This window comes from Haematobia irritans, chromosome 3 (genome assembly GCF_050003625.1).
Source record: "Haematobia irritans isolate KBUSLIRL chromosome 3, ASM5000362v1, whole genome shotgun sequence".
NCBI lineage: Eukaryota > Metazoa > Arthropoda > Insecta > Diptera > Muscidae > Haematobia > Haematobia irritans.
The window spans coordinates 167,119,502-167,137,120 of record NC_134399.1 but is presented as its reverse complement, the minus strand read 5'-3'; the positions used below and the strand labels follow the sequence as shown (position 1 = coordinate 167,137,120).

Sequence of the window (17,619 nt, the reverse complement as noted above, 5' to 3'; positions counted from 1 at the left end):
ATTATTTTGTTTAGCAATCACAAAACTCTATGAAATTAAATGTTTATTAAACCCAATCGCATTTTTAATTGATGTCGGTTTTTGATATTGACAAATCCTTGCATTTAACTAAAATTTAACTTTTTTAAATGTCCATAGAGATACACGAAATTTAAAAAAAATACAACTTAAAAGGAAATGGGAATAAATTACCTACAATTGCAGGCAACAATTTTCCAATTGTGGTTAATTGGTTTATGACTGTGTTGCTTAAGCTCTAACAATATTTCTCCTTCTTATGCTCACTCTTGTACTTCCTGATTCTGGTCATGTTGTCTTTGCTGCCACATTTATAATACCTTTGTTTTGCCAAGATTGTGATGACCCTTTTCAACTGTGGTCGAGAACATTTATCCATTCGTCTGTTCTCTATGTAGAATGGAGAAAGTCGACATATGTATGAATGTTTAGACATTGTTCTGCGGAGAAGCTAAGCATGAAGCATGATAAATGGAAAGGGAAATGAGGAGAAGATTACGGAAATAACATTTTTTACGTCACAACACTCTAAGCGTGGTACAAAGAGGCAAATGCAAAAAATGTGGACTTAATTCCTTAGAGTGTTGTAGGTTCGGTTCCTTGGTGAGGATATCACTGCCTGTTGTGACTGTCTTGGCTTATTGAATTTTTTAAACAATAAGTCGATCAAAGAGTGGAGCATCTATCACATCGAAATTTCCAGAACGGAAGCGAGCGAACCATATATTATATGTTATTATTAATATTATTATTTTATTATATAAACTAATACAGTGGATTTCTCTTTTATATAAAAATAAATCATAATATTGCGAATTTCATCATTATGTATGTATGTATGTATTACTTCTTTATTTCATCATATAAATTTTGTTGGTACAATTTCAATATGAGTATGTTTATAATATAAAAGAATATAAGATAATATAAAGAAGATGTATTTTAATTCATGTGCCATGTTACATTGTAACGTCGGGCAATAATGTTTGCTTTCAATTGAATTCATTTATAAGAAAGTTTCTATATCGTAAACAGTAACTTATGTATTTTACAAGATTTTTCCAGTGATTTATATCTCGGCCGTCTAATACTTCAATTACTTCATTTAAGCTTAGATCATTCTTTTTAAATATCGCCAACCTATTTTCTCGAAATACAGGGCATTGCCCGATGAAATGTTCAATAGTTTCTTCTTCATGTAGATTGCAGAGACTCCATTGTCTTCTTTCCTCATTAGCTCCAAATATGTTGCTATTTAGATTTAACACACCGGCTCGAGCTCGAAATATAGATGATACCATTTCGATTGGGGTTGAGTCCATAATATAGTATTGTGATCTCATGTGATCAAGATATTTGTATATTCGTCTTTCACTTGCCTGCTTTCGCTGAATGTGTGTTGACAAGTTGTGTATTTTTGTCCTATATAACAATTCATTACTGAAGCAGTTCCATTGTTCTTGCGATAAAATTATCTGTGGCCAGGTTAAGTTTATTTTATTAGCGTGAGCTTTTAATTCTTTAACCCAAAAACTATTCCTTTCAATTAAAATTCTTGTTAATTGTTTAGGCAAACGGTTTGCATTGTAGCTTAACATTACTTTTCCTATATATTGGATGTGCAATTTCAGGGTATATAAACTTGTTTCCTCTACATTAGTCTCCAGTGCAAGTGCATAATTTGGTGTATGACTGGGTAGCCGTAATATTTTTTTGAGGAAGAATCTTTGTACAGAATTCACTTCATCCGCAAATCCAAAGCCCCAAACTTGCGCTGCATACGATAAAATCGATCTGCAAACAGCATTGTAGATATTCCATTTTGCACTAAGGGCTATGTCTTTTTTACTGAGGAAATCTTTCCATGTTGTGTTTATTGCAATTTTTGATTGATTTGCTCTATTATTGACATGATTTTTAAAAATCATCCTTGACGTTAATAATACTCCTAAATACTTGAACTCGTTGACTATATTCAGTTGTGTTCCTTTATATGTCCACTTTTCTTCGCTTCTTATGGGACCTCCATTTCGAAAGATAACCACTTCTGATTTTTCTCTATTGACTTCTAAGCTCCACATATCACAGTATTCCTCTAGTTTCTTAATCATGCTCTGTAGTGTTGCTATATCATCAGCTAGAATGACGATATCATCTGCGTAGAGTAAAATTCTGATATTTAGCTGCTCAATGTTAAGCCCGCCTCCCAGATAATGGTACAAGTCATTTATATATAACGAAAATAATAAGAGGGATAATAAACATCCTTGTTTAATTTCATCATTATGTTCAGTTAATTTTAAATTGTACTGTAAATTTTTTTCTCGGATTTTTTTATATGGCCAAATTAAGCTTATAATATCCCTAACATTATATGTGATTGTGGAAAAATAAAAAAAAAATATTGGCAACATAGGAAAAGGCTTTTTCGATTATCAAATAAAACATTGACAAAATTTTCTATACAAAGCTAAGTTTTCTACAAGAAATAATTTTTTTACATTTTTCTATTTTTCTAAAATAAATAAAATTTCGATAGTACTTTTTATAAAAAAAACAATTTTGACAAAAATTCGGGAAAAAATAAAAACAAGTATATACGGCCGCAAGTTCGGCCAGGCCGAATCTTATGTACCCACCACCATGGATTGCGTAGAAACTTCTACGAAAGACTATCATCCACAATCGAATTACTTGGGTTGTGGTATCTTAAAACTTCTTAACATCGTTTTCTAAATTGTGATTTAGTCCATACATGGTATATATTAGACAAAAAAGTTATGTATAGTTAAGTCTACAAATAATTACGAATCGATATGGACTTTTTGTACGTAGAGAGCCAGAATTGAAATATGGGGGTCGCTTATATGGGGGCTATATACAATTATGAACTTGATATGGACCAATTTTTGTGTGATTGGGGATCGATTTATCTGAGGGCCATATATAACTATAGACCGATATGGACCTAGTTAGGCATGGTTGTTAACGACCATATACTATCACAATGTACCAAATTTCAACTCACTCGGGTGAAATTTGCTCCTCCAAGAGGTTCCAAAACCAAATCTCGGGATCGGTTTATATGGGGCTATGTACGATTATGGACTGATATGGACCACTTTTGGCATGGTTGTTAAATATCATATACTACCACCACGTACCAAATTTCAAGCAGATCGGATGAATTTTGCTTCTCCAAAAGGCACCGGACGTCAAATCTGGGGATCGGTTTATATGGGAGCTATATATAATTATGGACTGATAGGAACCAATTCCTGCATGGTTGGTGAATACCATATACTAACATCACGTACCAAATTCCAACCGAATGGGAAGAATTTTGCTCTTCCAAGGGGCTCTGGAGGTCAAATCTGGGGATCGGTTTATATGGGGCCTATATATAATTAGGGACCGATATCGACCAATTTTTGCATGGGAGTTTGATGCCATATATTAACACCACGTACCAAATTTCAACTGAATCAGATGAATTTTGGTCTTCCAAGAGGTTCCGGAGGTCAAATCTGGTGATCGGTTTATATGGGGGCTATATATAATTATGAACCGATGTGGACCAATTTTTGCATGGTTGTTAGAGACCATATACTAACATCACGTACCAAATTTCAGCCGGATCGGATGAAATTTGCTTCTCTTAGAGGCCTCGCAAGCCAAATCGGGGGATCGGTTTATATGGGGGCTATATATAATTATGGACCGATGTGGACCAATTTTTGCATGGTTGTTAAAGACCATATACTGACACCATGTACCAAATTTCAGCCGGATCGGATGAAATTTGCTTCTCTTAGGGGCCTCGCAAGCCAAATCGGGGGATCGGTTTATATGGGGGCTATATATAATTATGGACCGATGTGGACCAATTTTTGCATGGTTATTAGAGACCATATACCAACACCATGTACCAAATTTCAGCCGGATCGGATGAAATTTGCTTCTCTAAGAGGCCTCGCAAGCCAAATTTTTGGGTCCGTTTATATGGGGGCTATACGTAAAAGTGGACCGATATGGCCCATTTGCAATACCATCCGACCTACATCAATAACAACTACTTGTGCCAAGTTTCAAGTCGATAGCTTGTTTCGTTCGGAAGTTAGTGTGATTTCAACAGACGGACAGACGGACGGACGGACATGCTCAGATCGACTCAGAATTTCACCACGACCCAGAATATATATACTTTATGGGGTCTTAGAGCAATATTTCGATGTGTTACAAACGGAATGACAAAGTTAATAGACCCCCCATCCTATGGTGGTGGGTATAAAAAATTATGGATAGATGATTTTAAAAAAATATGTTTTGTTATTTTAAACTATTGTTTATATTCAATTATATTCAAACGGTCATAACACATGACCGACATTTTTTTATGGGGCTTATGACCGCGATGAGGTCATAACGCCCAAAAATCATTTTGGGCGAAATGTCCGTTGGGGGATATGTCCGGTCGCCCCTTCACCCCTATGTAGGCCAAATTTGTATTACCATCTCAACTACTTCACATTTGCTGGAAGCTATATAAAGGAGACAATTTTTTTACTTCTACACCGAAAGAATTTTCTTCGTAAAAAGAACGAAAAATTTCGTTAAAAGTAAGACATTTGTCATTGTTTTACAACCAAAGAAACTTTTCATTAAAAGTACGAAATATTTCGTACTTTTTACGAAGAAAAGTTCTTCCAAAATTTTCGTACTTTGTAAGAAAAAAATTCGTACTTTTTATGAAGAATCTTCGTACTTTTTATGAAAAATCTTCGTACTTTTTATGAAACAATTTCGTTCTTTTTATGAAAATGTTTCGTACTTTTTATGAAAAACTTTCGTACTTTTTTTTCAAAAATGTTCGAACTTTTAGAAAAAAATTTACAGTCGAAAGTGCATTTGGTTGTAGTTACAAGTGTGAAAAATGACATCACTACTTTACATCTTAAGTTTTTTAATAATTTTTAGTTTTAATGCTTCACTTTTATTCATAGCGCTCTATCACCCAAATGAGAAGTAGCATAGACTTGCATAAAAAAATAGAATAAAGGAATACACTCAAGCTCATTATAAAAGACAATTTTATGTCGCGAACGGAAATTTTAAAACTACAATGAAACTTCTTCGTTATTTCAAAGAAAATGTTTCGTACTTTTTATGAAGAAATTTTAACGCAGAATGTTTCGTAAAATATTCGTAAAAACTTCTTCACAAAATTCATGAAATATGAAGAAAGTTTCGTTAAAAGTACGAACTTTTTACGAAGAAAAGCTAATGTAGAATATTTCGTAGAAGTTTCGTATATTCGTAAAATGTTCTTCGTAAAATTTACGAAAATGAATGAAATTTTCGTTATTTTAATGAAGAATTCACGAAGAATAGTTAATGAAGAATTCTTCGTAAAATTAACGAAGAGAATTCTTTCGGTGTACAAAATCTCTAGAATTAAAATTTTAATTGGCTAACGCTATCCAATTAATTGGAGGAAACTTCCATTGAAAATGGGTCTAAAATGTTGTAACAGTCTACCATATTTCTCCAACTCTGGTGTACGTATATATGGGAGCTATATATAATCTGAACCGATTTTGACTAAATTTGACATGTATAGTTAGAATAATAATTCTGCTATCTAAATGGGAGTATAACGTGCTCCTTGTGCGAAATTTGAAGCAAATCACGGCAAAACCCTGGATTTTGAGGCCATATAAGTTCAAATCGGACGAAAGATATATATGGGAGTTATATCTAAATCTGAATCGATTTTGACCATATTTGGCACATACAATAGTATCGTTAAAAGTACCACTTGTGCAAAATTTGAAGTAAGTCAGGGCAAAACTCTGGCTTTTGAGATCATATAAGTCCAAATCGGGCGAAAGATATATATGTGAGCTATATCTAAATCTGAACCGATTTTAACAAAATTTGACACACTTAACGATACTATTAAACGTACCCCTTTTGCAAAATTTGAAGCAAATCACGGCAAAACTCTGGCTTTTGTGGCCATATAAGTTCAAATCGGACGAAAGATATATATGGGAGCTATATCTAAATTTGAACCGATTTCAATCAAATTTACCAAGCATTGGGAGAATGTCAATTCTACCCTCTGTGCAAAATTTCATGAAGATCGGTAGTAAACTTTGGCCTCTGTGGTCATATGAGTCTAAATCGGACGAAAGATATGTATGGGAGCTATATCTAAATCTGAACCGATTTGGCTGATATTTTGCAAGATTTTCGAGATTCATAAAATATTTGGATATACGGTATTTCAAGAAAATCGGTTGATAAACATGGTAACTATGACCAAATCGGGGATAAATAAATATGGCAGCTATATCTAAATCTGAACCGATTTTTTCCAAAACCAACAGCGATTGTCTTTGTCCCAAGAAACGGCCCTATGCCAAATTTGAGGACGATCGGACTTAAATTGCGAGCTGTAATTTGTGCACAAAATTACATATACAGACAGTCGGACGGAGAGACAGACAGACAGACGGACATCGCTAAATCGACTCAGAATTTAATTCTTAGCTAAAAGATGAGTCTATGACCACTATTTCTTGGCGTTACATACAAATGCACAAAGTTATTATACCCTGTACCACAGTAGTGGTGAAGGGTATAAAAAACAAGTATATACGGCCGTAAGTTCGGCCAGGCCGAAGCTTATGTGCCCTCTACCATGGATTGCATAGAAACTTGTACTAAAGACTGTCATCCACAATCGAAGTAATTGGGTTGCGGTAACGCTTGCCGATGGCAAGGTATCTTAAAACCTCCTAACACCGTCTTCTAAATTGTATGTAAGTCCATACGTGGTATATATTAAATCAAAAAAGATCGATTAAATACGTTATAATTCAGTTTGACAAAATTTTCTATAGAAGTAAAATTTTGACAACATTTTTTATAAAATAAAATTTTAACAAAATTTTCTATAGAAATAAAATTTTCACAAAATTTTCTATAGAAATAAAATTTTCACAAAATTTTCTATAGAAATAAAATTTTGACAAAATTTTCTATAGAAATAAAATTTTGACAAAATTTTCTATAGAAATAAAATTTTCACAAAATTTTCTATAGAAATAAAGTTTTGATCAAAATTCTCTATAAAAATGAAATTTTAACAAAATTTTATATAGAAATAAAATTTTGACAAAATTTTCTATAGAAATAAAATTTTGGTAGGTTATTTTTGGCTCGAGTGGCAACCATGATTATGAACCTATATGGACCAATTTTTGTGTGATTGGAGATCGGCTATATATAACTATAGACCGATAAGAACCAGTTTTCGTTGTTGTTAGCTGCCTAACACCACGTTCCAAATTTCAACCGGATCGGATGAATTTTGCTCCTCCAAGAGGCTCCGGACGTCAAATCTTGAGAACGGTTTATATGGGGCTATATATAATTATGGACCGATATGGACCAATTCTGGCACGGTTGTTAGAGACCATGTTCCAAATTTCAACCGGAACGGATGAAATTTGCTTCTCCTAAAGGCTCCAAATCTGGGGATCGGTTTATATAGGGGCTATATATAATTGTGTACCGATGTGGACCAATTTTTGCATAGTTGTTAGAGACCATATACCAACATCATGTTCCAAATTTCAAACGGATTGGATGAAATTTGCTTCTCTTAGAGACTCCGCAAGCCAAATCTGGGGATCGGTTTATATGGGGCTACATATAATTATGGACCGATGTGGACCAATTTTTGCATGGTTGTTAGAGACCATATACCAACACCATGTACCAAATTTCAGCAAGATCGGATGGAATTTGCTTCTCTTTGAGGCTCCGTAAGCCAAATCTGGGGATGGGTTTATATGGGGGCTATATATAATTATGGACCGATGTGGACCAATTTGTGCATGGTTGTTAGATACTAGATACCAACACCATGTACCAAATTTCAGCAAATCGGATGAAATATGCTTCAATTAGAGGCTCCGCAAGCCAAATCTGAGCGTCGGTTTATATGGGGGCTATACGTAAAAGTGGTCCGATATGGCCCATTTGCAATACCATCTGACCTACATCAATAACAACTACTTGTGCCAAGTTTCAAGTCGATAGCTTGTTTCGGTCGGAAGCTAGCGTGATTTCAACAGACGGACGGACATGATTAGATCGACTCAGAATTTCACCACGACCCAGAATATATATACTTTATGGGGTCTTAGAGCAATATTTCGATGTGTTACAAACGGAATGACAAAGTTAATATACACCCATCCTATGGTGGATGGTATACAAATAGGTTACGACTTGTTAATTATCAACGACTTCTGTATAAATACGATTATTCGTACACTTTAAATAAAAACAAAGACGCAAACCAGCAGGTATTTTGAACATTTTTCCAAAAAATTTTAAAAATAATAAATTTGTGACACCAATGCAAACCACTTCTTTACTTTTTCTTCTACAAACCAAATAATTTTCAGAATTTAATTTTTCGGAGGGAAAGTGAGAGGTGAAATCTATATGAAGTCTATTGGTTTCATTTCTTTCCACGCCATTCCAAAATTATCCGCTCTGGGGCGAATTAAAAATGTCACAATAATGAATCCTTTTGGTTACCGTGGCATATTTTCGTTATAATTCATCTCATTTCTGTAATAGTTGGTATTTGTATATGGTGACATGTTCATATATGTACATACATCTATTAACATTATTGAAATTTATGTTTAAAAAAATTGTTGTTAGTTTTTCTCACGGAAAAATAACTGCAAATCACCCTTGAGAGCCCTTTGTTCACTGCAAGTGTTTCCAATGCGGGAAAAAGGCATGCCGATCACGCGTTCATAACGCACTTATGGGCATACCAAAAACATTATTTAAAATCGAAAAGATATATTGCACTTGCAAAATCAAACGATGATATTTTATATGCACTTGTGCACAGTGGGACACATGGATTCAATTATGAGATATGATAGTTGAAGTTTGTTCGTTAAACGAAATAACCATCATATCAAATCTATACATTGAATTTGTAACATATTTTGAAGAGAATGTTAGTTACAAAATCACATATTGTCCCAATATGGAAGATTATTCAACTTAAATTTTAGGATACGCAATTTACACAATATTAACAAAAAATTCTTTAAAAATAAAGAAATTTTAATTAAAATAAAAATCATAATCATTGAATTAAGAATTGTTTACTTTAAATTTAGGACACGAATCGATGAAATTATCGTCCCTCCGTTAAAGTCCTATGTCCTTCAAGAAAAGCAAATTTTACTTATTCTAAAGAAAAACATTTTTAATTTGAAGAAATAATCTTTAAATTAACTGAGATATTCAATCTTTGGATTAAATATAAAAAAACTTCTAACATAAGCTAATATTTGTATTGAGGATTTTGAATCCTAGCCCTAAAGTTTTTTTCTGGAATTAGGAAAACATTTTGTGGTTGACGTATACGATTGTTACAATTTGGATTGTTAAACCGACATTTATTTGTACATGAAAAATTTTGTTGATATATCGCAAAAAGAATACGAAAATTCGATAAATGAGCTCTGTATCCCAATTCTAAATTTATAGAGTCTAGATAGCCCCCTCAGAAATGGGTTTATATTAAAGAAACATCATCTTTGTCTCGGAATCAATATCAAAATCCTTAAGGAAAGATTGATGTCTTTGAATTCAAACTTTTCTTTTTTGTGTGTATGTTTGTTTTTGTGCGGCTGAACCGATTTACTTAAAATTTTTGGAGAACGTAGAGATGCTCCTGTCGTATCTCATTTTTTGATATCACCTTGTCCGACTTGTTCAAAAATGGATTGAAATTTCACCTGATTTGGGTGAAATTTCCAGGGGAGGTTAGAGGTGATGTCTAGACAAAGATCCGCTACTTTGTTTTTAGATATTTGGTCGCTGATAGGGACCTCCCCTTTGTACGACTCTTTTTAAAGTACAGTGAAAAAACAAAAATTCTCTGATTTATTTGGGATTTACAGAGGTGAGGTTAACAAATTAATATGGGTTACCTGATTTTTTAATATTTGCACGTGGATAGGGCTTATAACCTGCCACTTTTCCGAAGTTTTGAAAATTTTAACAAAATTATCCGAATTGCTTGAAATTTTCAGGGAAGTTTGAAGGGGACTTCTAGACAAAGATATTTGGTCGGGGAGGGGGACCTCCCATTTGCCTGAAAGTACAGTGAAAAAAATAAGATTCACTGAAACTTAATGGAGAACCTGGATGAGGTTTTGGAATTTATATGAGGTAACTGATTTTTTAATATTTGATCGAGGAAAAATAAAAGGAATGCCTTCCGCATCACCTTAGGTACATACAGTGAAACAATTAAGCTTTCCCAATTTTCTTAAACTTTAGAGAGGACGTGGGAAGATACCCGATTTTGTGATATTTGGACGGGCAAAGGGGCCTCCCCTTGCCCTGCTTCTTGAAAGTAGTGCTTATAATTTGATTGCCATTTTCTGGGACATCTACACTAGAGGTGTGCACGTGACACGAAATTGTCGTGACTCACGCGTGAGTCAAGAGTTACGCTCATGGCAACGGCATGAGTGTGCGTGAGAGTGATTAACAAACCAAAATGCCGTGCGTGAGCGTGACTCACAAAAATATTATTTTCGTGAGCGTGCGTGAGTAAAGATTTACGCTCACGAAAATAATCCCACTCACCAACATAAAACGCTTAAGAGTTAAATTCATTTACAATTTTAGTGACACCTGGGATGTTAACCCCCATTTTCATAAAGCTCCGTTAGTGTTCCGTTAACTAACCAACTTTTAAACCGTATTATGGACGAAGCTGTCATCTTGCCTTTATATTCCATAGGCCAGTTAAGCACTTAACTTCCGAAATTTTTTCAGATAAAGTTAACCGGAGAGAAGATATTTGCAATTTACTTTCTGTTAACTGGCAGTTAAAGCCTAACGGAGCTACATGAAAATGGCCGTAAGAGTGTAATAACCAGGGTTGGCCTGTCACAAACTGTGACTTTTGCGACATAAATTTGCGACGGTATAATATGTAAGTCGCAAAAGTCGTAAACCTACTGTAGAAAACCAAATTTTGAATAGAAGAAATCCTGAACATTTTTTAATTTAGTTTGACAGCATTCGCTGTGTGTTTCTGCAGAAATTTGTGAAAGTTTTCCCATGGTCAAGCCTATTTTGGTGAGTGTGCAAAATACCTTGGGGCTATATTGGACAGGAGACTGAACTTAAAGCTAAGAAAGAACGAGAAAATCCACGGTTACCCTGTACTCGTGCAAAAGGCAATAGGGAAAATGTGGGGACTAAAACCGAAAATTATGAACATTCCTAAGAATTGAAACTTCTTCGCACATACCATCGTCTTGGATATCATCGAATTCGCTGCCTAGCTGACGCGACTAAAATATTTTCAGTTTGCGACTTTTGTTCCTTTTTCTACATTTACGACGCGTATGTGACGTTTACGACGTTTACAACTTTGCGACAGTCGCAAACCTTAAAAAGTTTGATACAGACCATCTCTGGTAATAACGCTCTCGATTTTAATAATACTCATGTTTTCAGACGCGTCGCTAAGGTAAATTATTCAAAAAATTGTTGGTGAGTCATGACATTTTTCGTGAGTCACGGTATTTTTCGTGAGTCACGACATTGTCGTGCGTGAGTACAAATTTTCTTTTTGTAAGTGTGCGTGAGCGTGAGTAAAATATTACTCACGTGCACACCTCTAATCTACACAATACGAGTATACGCTACATAATTTTTCGATATTTCGTCGGGGATGCGGTGTATGTTGTACCTGGGTTTTAGGTATTTGGACGTGGAGGGAACCTTTCCCTTGCCCCACACATTGGAAGTGGGAGAACAGTTTCTAGATTTTCTTGGAATTTTCAGAGAAGGTTAATGGTGTTATCCACTTCTCTATTTGTTTTATCGGGAGAATTGACGTCCCGTAAAAAATAGAGAAAAATCATGAGTATGATTTTTCGATATCTGGTTGGGGAAAAGGATTAATGAAATAAACTTCATCGATTTACTTCGAATTTATACCGACAATTGGGTACTTTGCGTGATTTTCCTCGGCGAAGGAGCAGAGAGGTTTCCCGTTTGGCCGATTTTTTTTTTGAAAATTAAAACTAGAGGGTTGTTCATAAATGGGAACTCGGTACAAAGTTTTATAATTTTTGCACAGGTTTATGCTAGACTGTTTAAAATAAACTATGTTTAAAATAAACTATAAAATTCATTTTCCGGTATGTGTTCGGGAAAGACAGGCTCTCCGCGTCCAACATTTTAACAAATGTTAATAGGGTCACCCTTTAAATTTTACCTTTCGCCTGGCCGGAGAATCGAACCGCAGTTTATATAGCATAGTTTTGGGCGCCCACGAGCCGATATAAAGAAACTTTAATAAACAGAAACATACCTTGAGTAGGACACCGTGGAGTAATGGTTAGCATGCCCACCTTGCAGGGTTGTGGATTCAATATCTACACTCTTAGAAAAATATGTTTTTCATATGTTCCGATATAAACAAAATGTGTTTCGGGCACAATTTTGAAACACAATATATTTAAGTGCAAACATGTAATGTTCCTAAACTAACACTAAATTTTTGGGACATCTATGTTAATATGTTAGAATATATTATGTTTGGGGAATGAATGTTTCATAAAAATCATATGTTTGAATGCAAACATATATAAATTTAAAAATTTCGACTAAACATACATATGTTGTGATATTTTATTCAAAGCGACAGAGAGAGAGAGAGAGTATAGAGAAAGAAATAGAGATGGAAACCGGGAGAGTTGACAGAAGATATCAACATAACACAGCGAAAGAATAAAAAGAGAACTATTTCTGTGAAACCGCTTGTATGTTGTTTCGGAAAACTGTTTTATGATAAGGCCAAAAATTTGATATTCTTAAGTCTAAATATTATTCAATTTGAATAAAGAGAATAGACATTCGGAACCAAGAGAATACACATTTGAAAAACAAACAGCATATGTTTTCGCAGAGAGCAGCATTTTATGTATGTGTGGACATATGTTTTGTTTATCATTTTGGCATTATGGGCACAATTTTTTTTTTGGTTCGTTAAAAGAAATCAGGGGTCTTCATAAAAATAACGAAAGGGCACTATAATATTTTTAGAGTTGGGACAGTAAAATGAAATAAGGTGGAAATAGTGAAAAATTATATATATTATAAAATTATAGATTGTCCGTCTCTTTTAGAGTTGATTGGTTTTAATGTACCAATACATTGTTTGCGAAAGCATGATTATTTTGCAATTCCTGCTCATAGAACAAACTATGGATCTTCGGAACCAATTTTAAGATCTCTTAAAGAATTTAATAATTTAAATAATAACTTTGATTTAGATTTTTCAATTTCCCTAAATAGTTTTAATTCTATTTTAGACTTAATTTATTTTAAGAATTGCTAGTCTGTAAGGAATGTATTCCATAGACTGAATAAATAAATAAATAAAAAATAAATAAATAAATAAATTACACAGTAAAATGTATAAAAACAAAGTTTAGTTCCTCTTTATTAATAAGTAGTCTACGAGGAGTTGACGGACACCTTCAAATACAAAAGCGGGCATTAAGTTCGAGTTTGCAGCTAAAACAATTTAAAAAGTTTATTTTCTTTAAAATGAATTATTAAAGAAAAATAAAAGGCGGTTTAGAGCGATGGTGTTAAATGCTAGTAAAAAACTGTTCACGCCTAAATAAATTTATGTTTATATTATAAAATTATTTATGTATTTTTATACTCGACTCCACGTTCTTCTTTTGTTAGAGTTTTTGAATTCCTTCCAAATTTTAAAGTTTTGTACCAAAAACAGTTTTTTGTTACAAAATTGTTATTTTTGCAATAAAAAAATAATATTTTATCCAAAAATCAGTCAATTTCATTTATATCAAGCACTGTTACTGACTATAAATCTTTAATAACCCACATTTCGAAGATTCATTATAAAAATTTAATATAGTATAAATATAAATGTGTAAATTAAAAAAAAAAGTGTTCGGTCGGAGCAGGGATTGAACCCACGACCCTTTGCATGCAAGGCAGACATGCTAACCACTGCTCCACGTAGCAAACAAATGTATGTTTCTGTTAAATAATGTTATGTTTGCATGGGCTCGTGGGCGCTGCAAACTATGCTATATAAATGTAACTTATAACGATAATTATCTGCTGGTGACCATAACAGCTACGTAGCCCAGTGGATAGTGTGTTGGCTTACAAACTGTATGGTCCTCGGTTCGATTCTCCGTGCAGGCGAAAGGTAAAATTTAAAAAATTTATAAAACTGAATAATTTCTTCAACATTATTTGTGTTACAGAAAAAGGTGCCAAGAACAAATATATTTCGTGGAAGTGAAAATAACGAGTATGTTAGGGAATGAGCACAATCTTCTTTGGGAAAAATTCTTCCAAGCATATAATATTGTTGGGCTCAAAATGCTTCCAAACATATAATATGTTCACATAAAACAAGCATATTAATGTTTCGGCAGTATCCAATAATATATGTGCTTCCCTCAAAATATGTTTGGAACATATGTTAAAGAAGCGATTTTTTTGAGGGTGTACTTCGACCTTATTACAGAAAAGAACAGCGCTTGGTATAAACGAAATGGGCTGTATTTTTTAAATATTTATACCCTCCACCATAGGATGGGGGTATATTAACTTTGTCATTCCGTTTGTAACACATCGAAATATTGCTCTAAGACCCCATAAAGTATATATATTCTGGGATGCATGTCCGTCCGTCCGTCGGTTGAAATCATGTTAACTTCCGAACGAAACAAGCTATCGACTTGAAACTTGGCACAAGTAGTTGCTATTGATGTAGGTCGGATGGTATTGCAAATGGCCCATATCGGTCCACTTTTACGTATAGCACCCATATAAACGGCCCCCCAAATTTGGTTTGCAGACCCTCTAAGAGAAGCAAATTTCATCCGATCCGGCTGAAATTTGGTACATGGTGTTAGTATATGGTTTTTAACAACCATGCAAAAATTGGTCGAAATCGGTCAATAATTATATATAGCCCCCATATAAACCCATCCCCAGATTTGACCTCCGGACCCCTTGGAAGAGCTCAATTTATCCGATTCGGTTGAAACTTGGTACGTGATGTTAATATATGGTATCCAACAACCATGCAGGAATTGGTTCATATCAGTCCATAATTATATATAGCCCCCATATAAACCGATCCCCAGATTTGACCTCCGGTGGCTTTTGGAGAAGCAAAATTCATCCGATCTGGTTGAAATTTGGTACGTGGTGGTAGTATATGATATTTAACAACCATACCAAAAGAGGTCCATATCAGTCCATAATCATATATAGCCCCCATATAAACCGATCCCAAGATTTGGTTTTGGAGCCTCTTGGAGTAGCAAATTTCATCCGAGTCAGTTGAAATTTGGTACATTGTGCTAGTATATGGCCGTTAACAACCATGCCTAACTAGGTTAATATCGGTCTATATATATATATATATAGCCCTCAGATAAATCAATACCCAAGCACACACAAATTGCTCCATATCAAGTTCATAATTGTATATAGCCCCCATATAAGCGACCCCATATTTCAATTCTGGCTCCCTACACGCAAAAAAATAATTCTTTCCTCCCAAACGAAATTTTAGACAAACAAAGTTCGTTTCTCATTTGCTTTTCGCTGTAAGGAAGTGTATGTGGAAGAAAAGTATATACTTTTTGTGATAAACGTTTATTCTTTTCCAGGATGTAAAAACAATTGCATAAAGTCAAACTCAAAAAAAAGAAAAACATTGTTTTCTTGCTAATTGAATTTTCCCTCGCATCTTTCTCACATCCACGAGGTTTTTTAGTTCTTAACACCTTTTCCTGTAATACCAACAATGTAGAAGAAATTATACGATTTTATAAATTTTTAAAATTTTTTTACCTTTCGCCTGGACGGAGAATCGAACCACGGACCATGCACTTTGTAAGCCAACACACTAACCACTGAGCTATGTACCTGTTATGGTCATCAATAGATAAATATCCATATAAGTTATATTTATATAGCATAGCTTGCGGCGCCCATGAACCGAATAAACAAAGTTTATTTAACAGAAACAAACATTTAGTTTGGCACCGTGGAGCAGTGGTTGCTACGTCCGACTTGCATGCCAAGGGTCGTGGGTTCGATCCCTGCTTCGACCAAAGTTTTTTTTTTTTTTAATATGTTCCAGATATGTTCGGAAGATTCCGAAAAAATGATCAACATTACATTGTAGTATATTAAATATTGAACTGTAAAATGTGTCTTATTAAAGACCTAAAGTCAGAAAAGAACAGTGTTTGATATAAACGAAATGGACTGTGTTGTTGTTTCAAAAATAACTTTTTTTATTGAAAAAATAAAAATTTTGTAACATACGAATTTTTTTGGTGATAAAAGTTTAAAATTTTCGAAGCAATTCAAAAAACTCTAACAAAAGAAAAACGTTTTTGGTACACGTTTTCCAAACGTTTTTTTTCTTTGCGTGTAAGTACAGTGCAAAAGTCCATATCGATTTGTAATTATTTGTAGACTTACCTAAACATACCTTTTTTGTCTAATATATACCACGAATGGACTATCTCACAATTTTGAAAACGATTTAAGATACCACAACCCAAGTAATTCGATTTTGAATGGCAGTCTTTCGTAGAAGTTTCTACACAATCCTTGGTGGAGGGTATATAAGATTCGGCCTGGCCGAACTTACGGCCATATATACTTGTTTCTATTGCGAAATTAAAAATTTTCGCAGAAATTCAGAAAGCTCTAACAAAAACAAGTATATACAGCGGTAAGTTCGGCCAGGCCGAATCTTAATTACCCACCATCATGAATCAAATATAACAGTTACCTTTGAAAAGTTCGAGTTTAGCCGCCAAAATCACAATTTTTTCACGATTACTTTTATTAATTAATCCACTTTAAGGAATACAAACTTTGTGAACATTTGCTTTGGGCTATTCCCCCATCAAGTTATTATAAAATTTGCAACAAATATGTATAATTTTATGCCTTTTTGACTGATTTAGTTTTCACTTTAGCGATTTTTGAGGCTAAACTCGAACTTAATACCCACCTTAAAATCTATATATTTGATTTTACTTACAGTTTAAAGCAACTTTCATGATCAGTGTGCCTTCTATACCCTACGGTTTATATAAGCCCAAGGAATTAAATCAGGAAATCAGTGTATATGGGTGCTATGCCAAAAATATGCACCGATACACAAAAAAAAAACTTCACACCTAGTTGTGATTCTGAAAAACCTACAGAATTTAGACCTCAAACCGGAGGTCGGGTTTATAACGGGGATATATCAAAATCTATACCGATACACAATTTATTCGGAACACCTATCAAAAAGCACAAATAACTCTTACTGCTGAAGTATTTCTTGCTGGGAAGGAAGAAAAGCAGCACTTACCCTTGCAAGGAATTCATTGATGAATTTATAAAGAAATGTTTCACATAAATGCGCTTTTTCTTTATATGAATTTCAAA

At 34.0% G+C, this 17,619-nt stretch overlaps 1 protein-coding gene across 1 annotated transcript; it reads right to left on the bottom strand.

The window, feature by feature from the left end:
* Positions 1–1,010: 1,010 nt before the first annotated feature.
* Positions 1,011–8,849, bottom strand: LOC142231274 (uncharacterized). The gene is made up of 2 exons (XM_075301889.1): positions 8,777–8,849; positions 1,011–2,173 (listed from the first exon to the last, which is right to left on the bottom strand). Exons 1-2 carry the CDS (start codon positions 8,847–8,849, stop codon positions 1,011–1,013), a joined length of 1,236 nt encoding a protein of 411 aa, XP_075158004.1.
* Between the last annotated feature and the right edge of the window lie 8,770 nt (positions 8,850–17,619).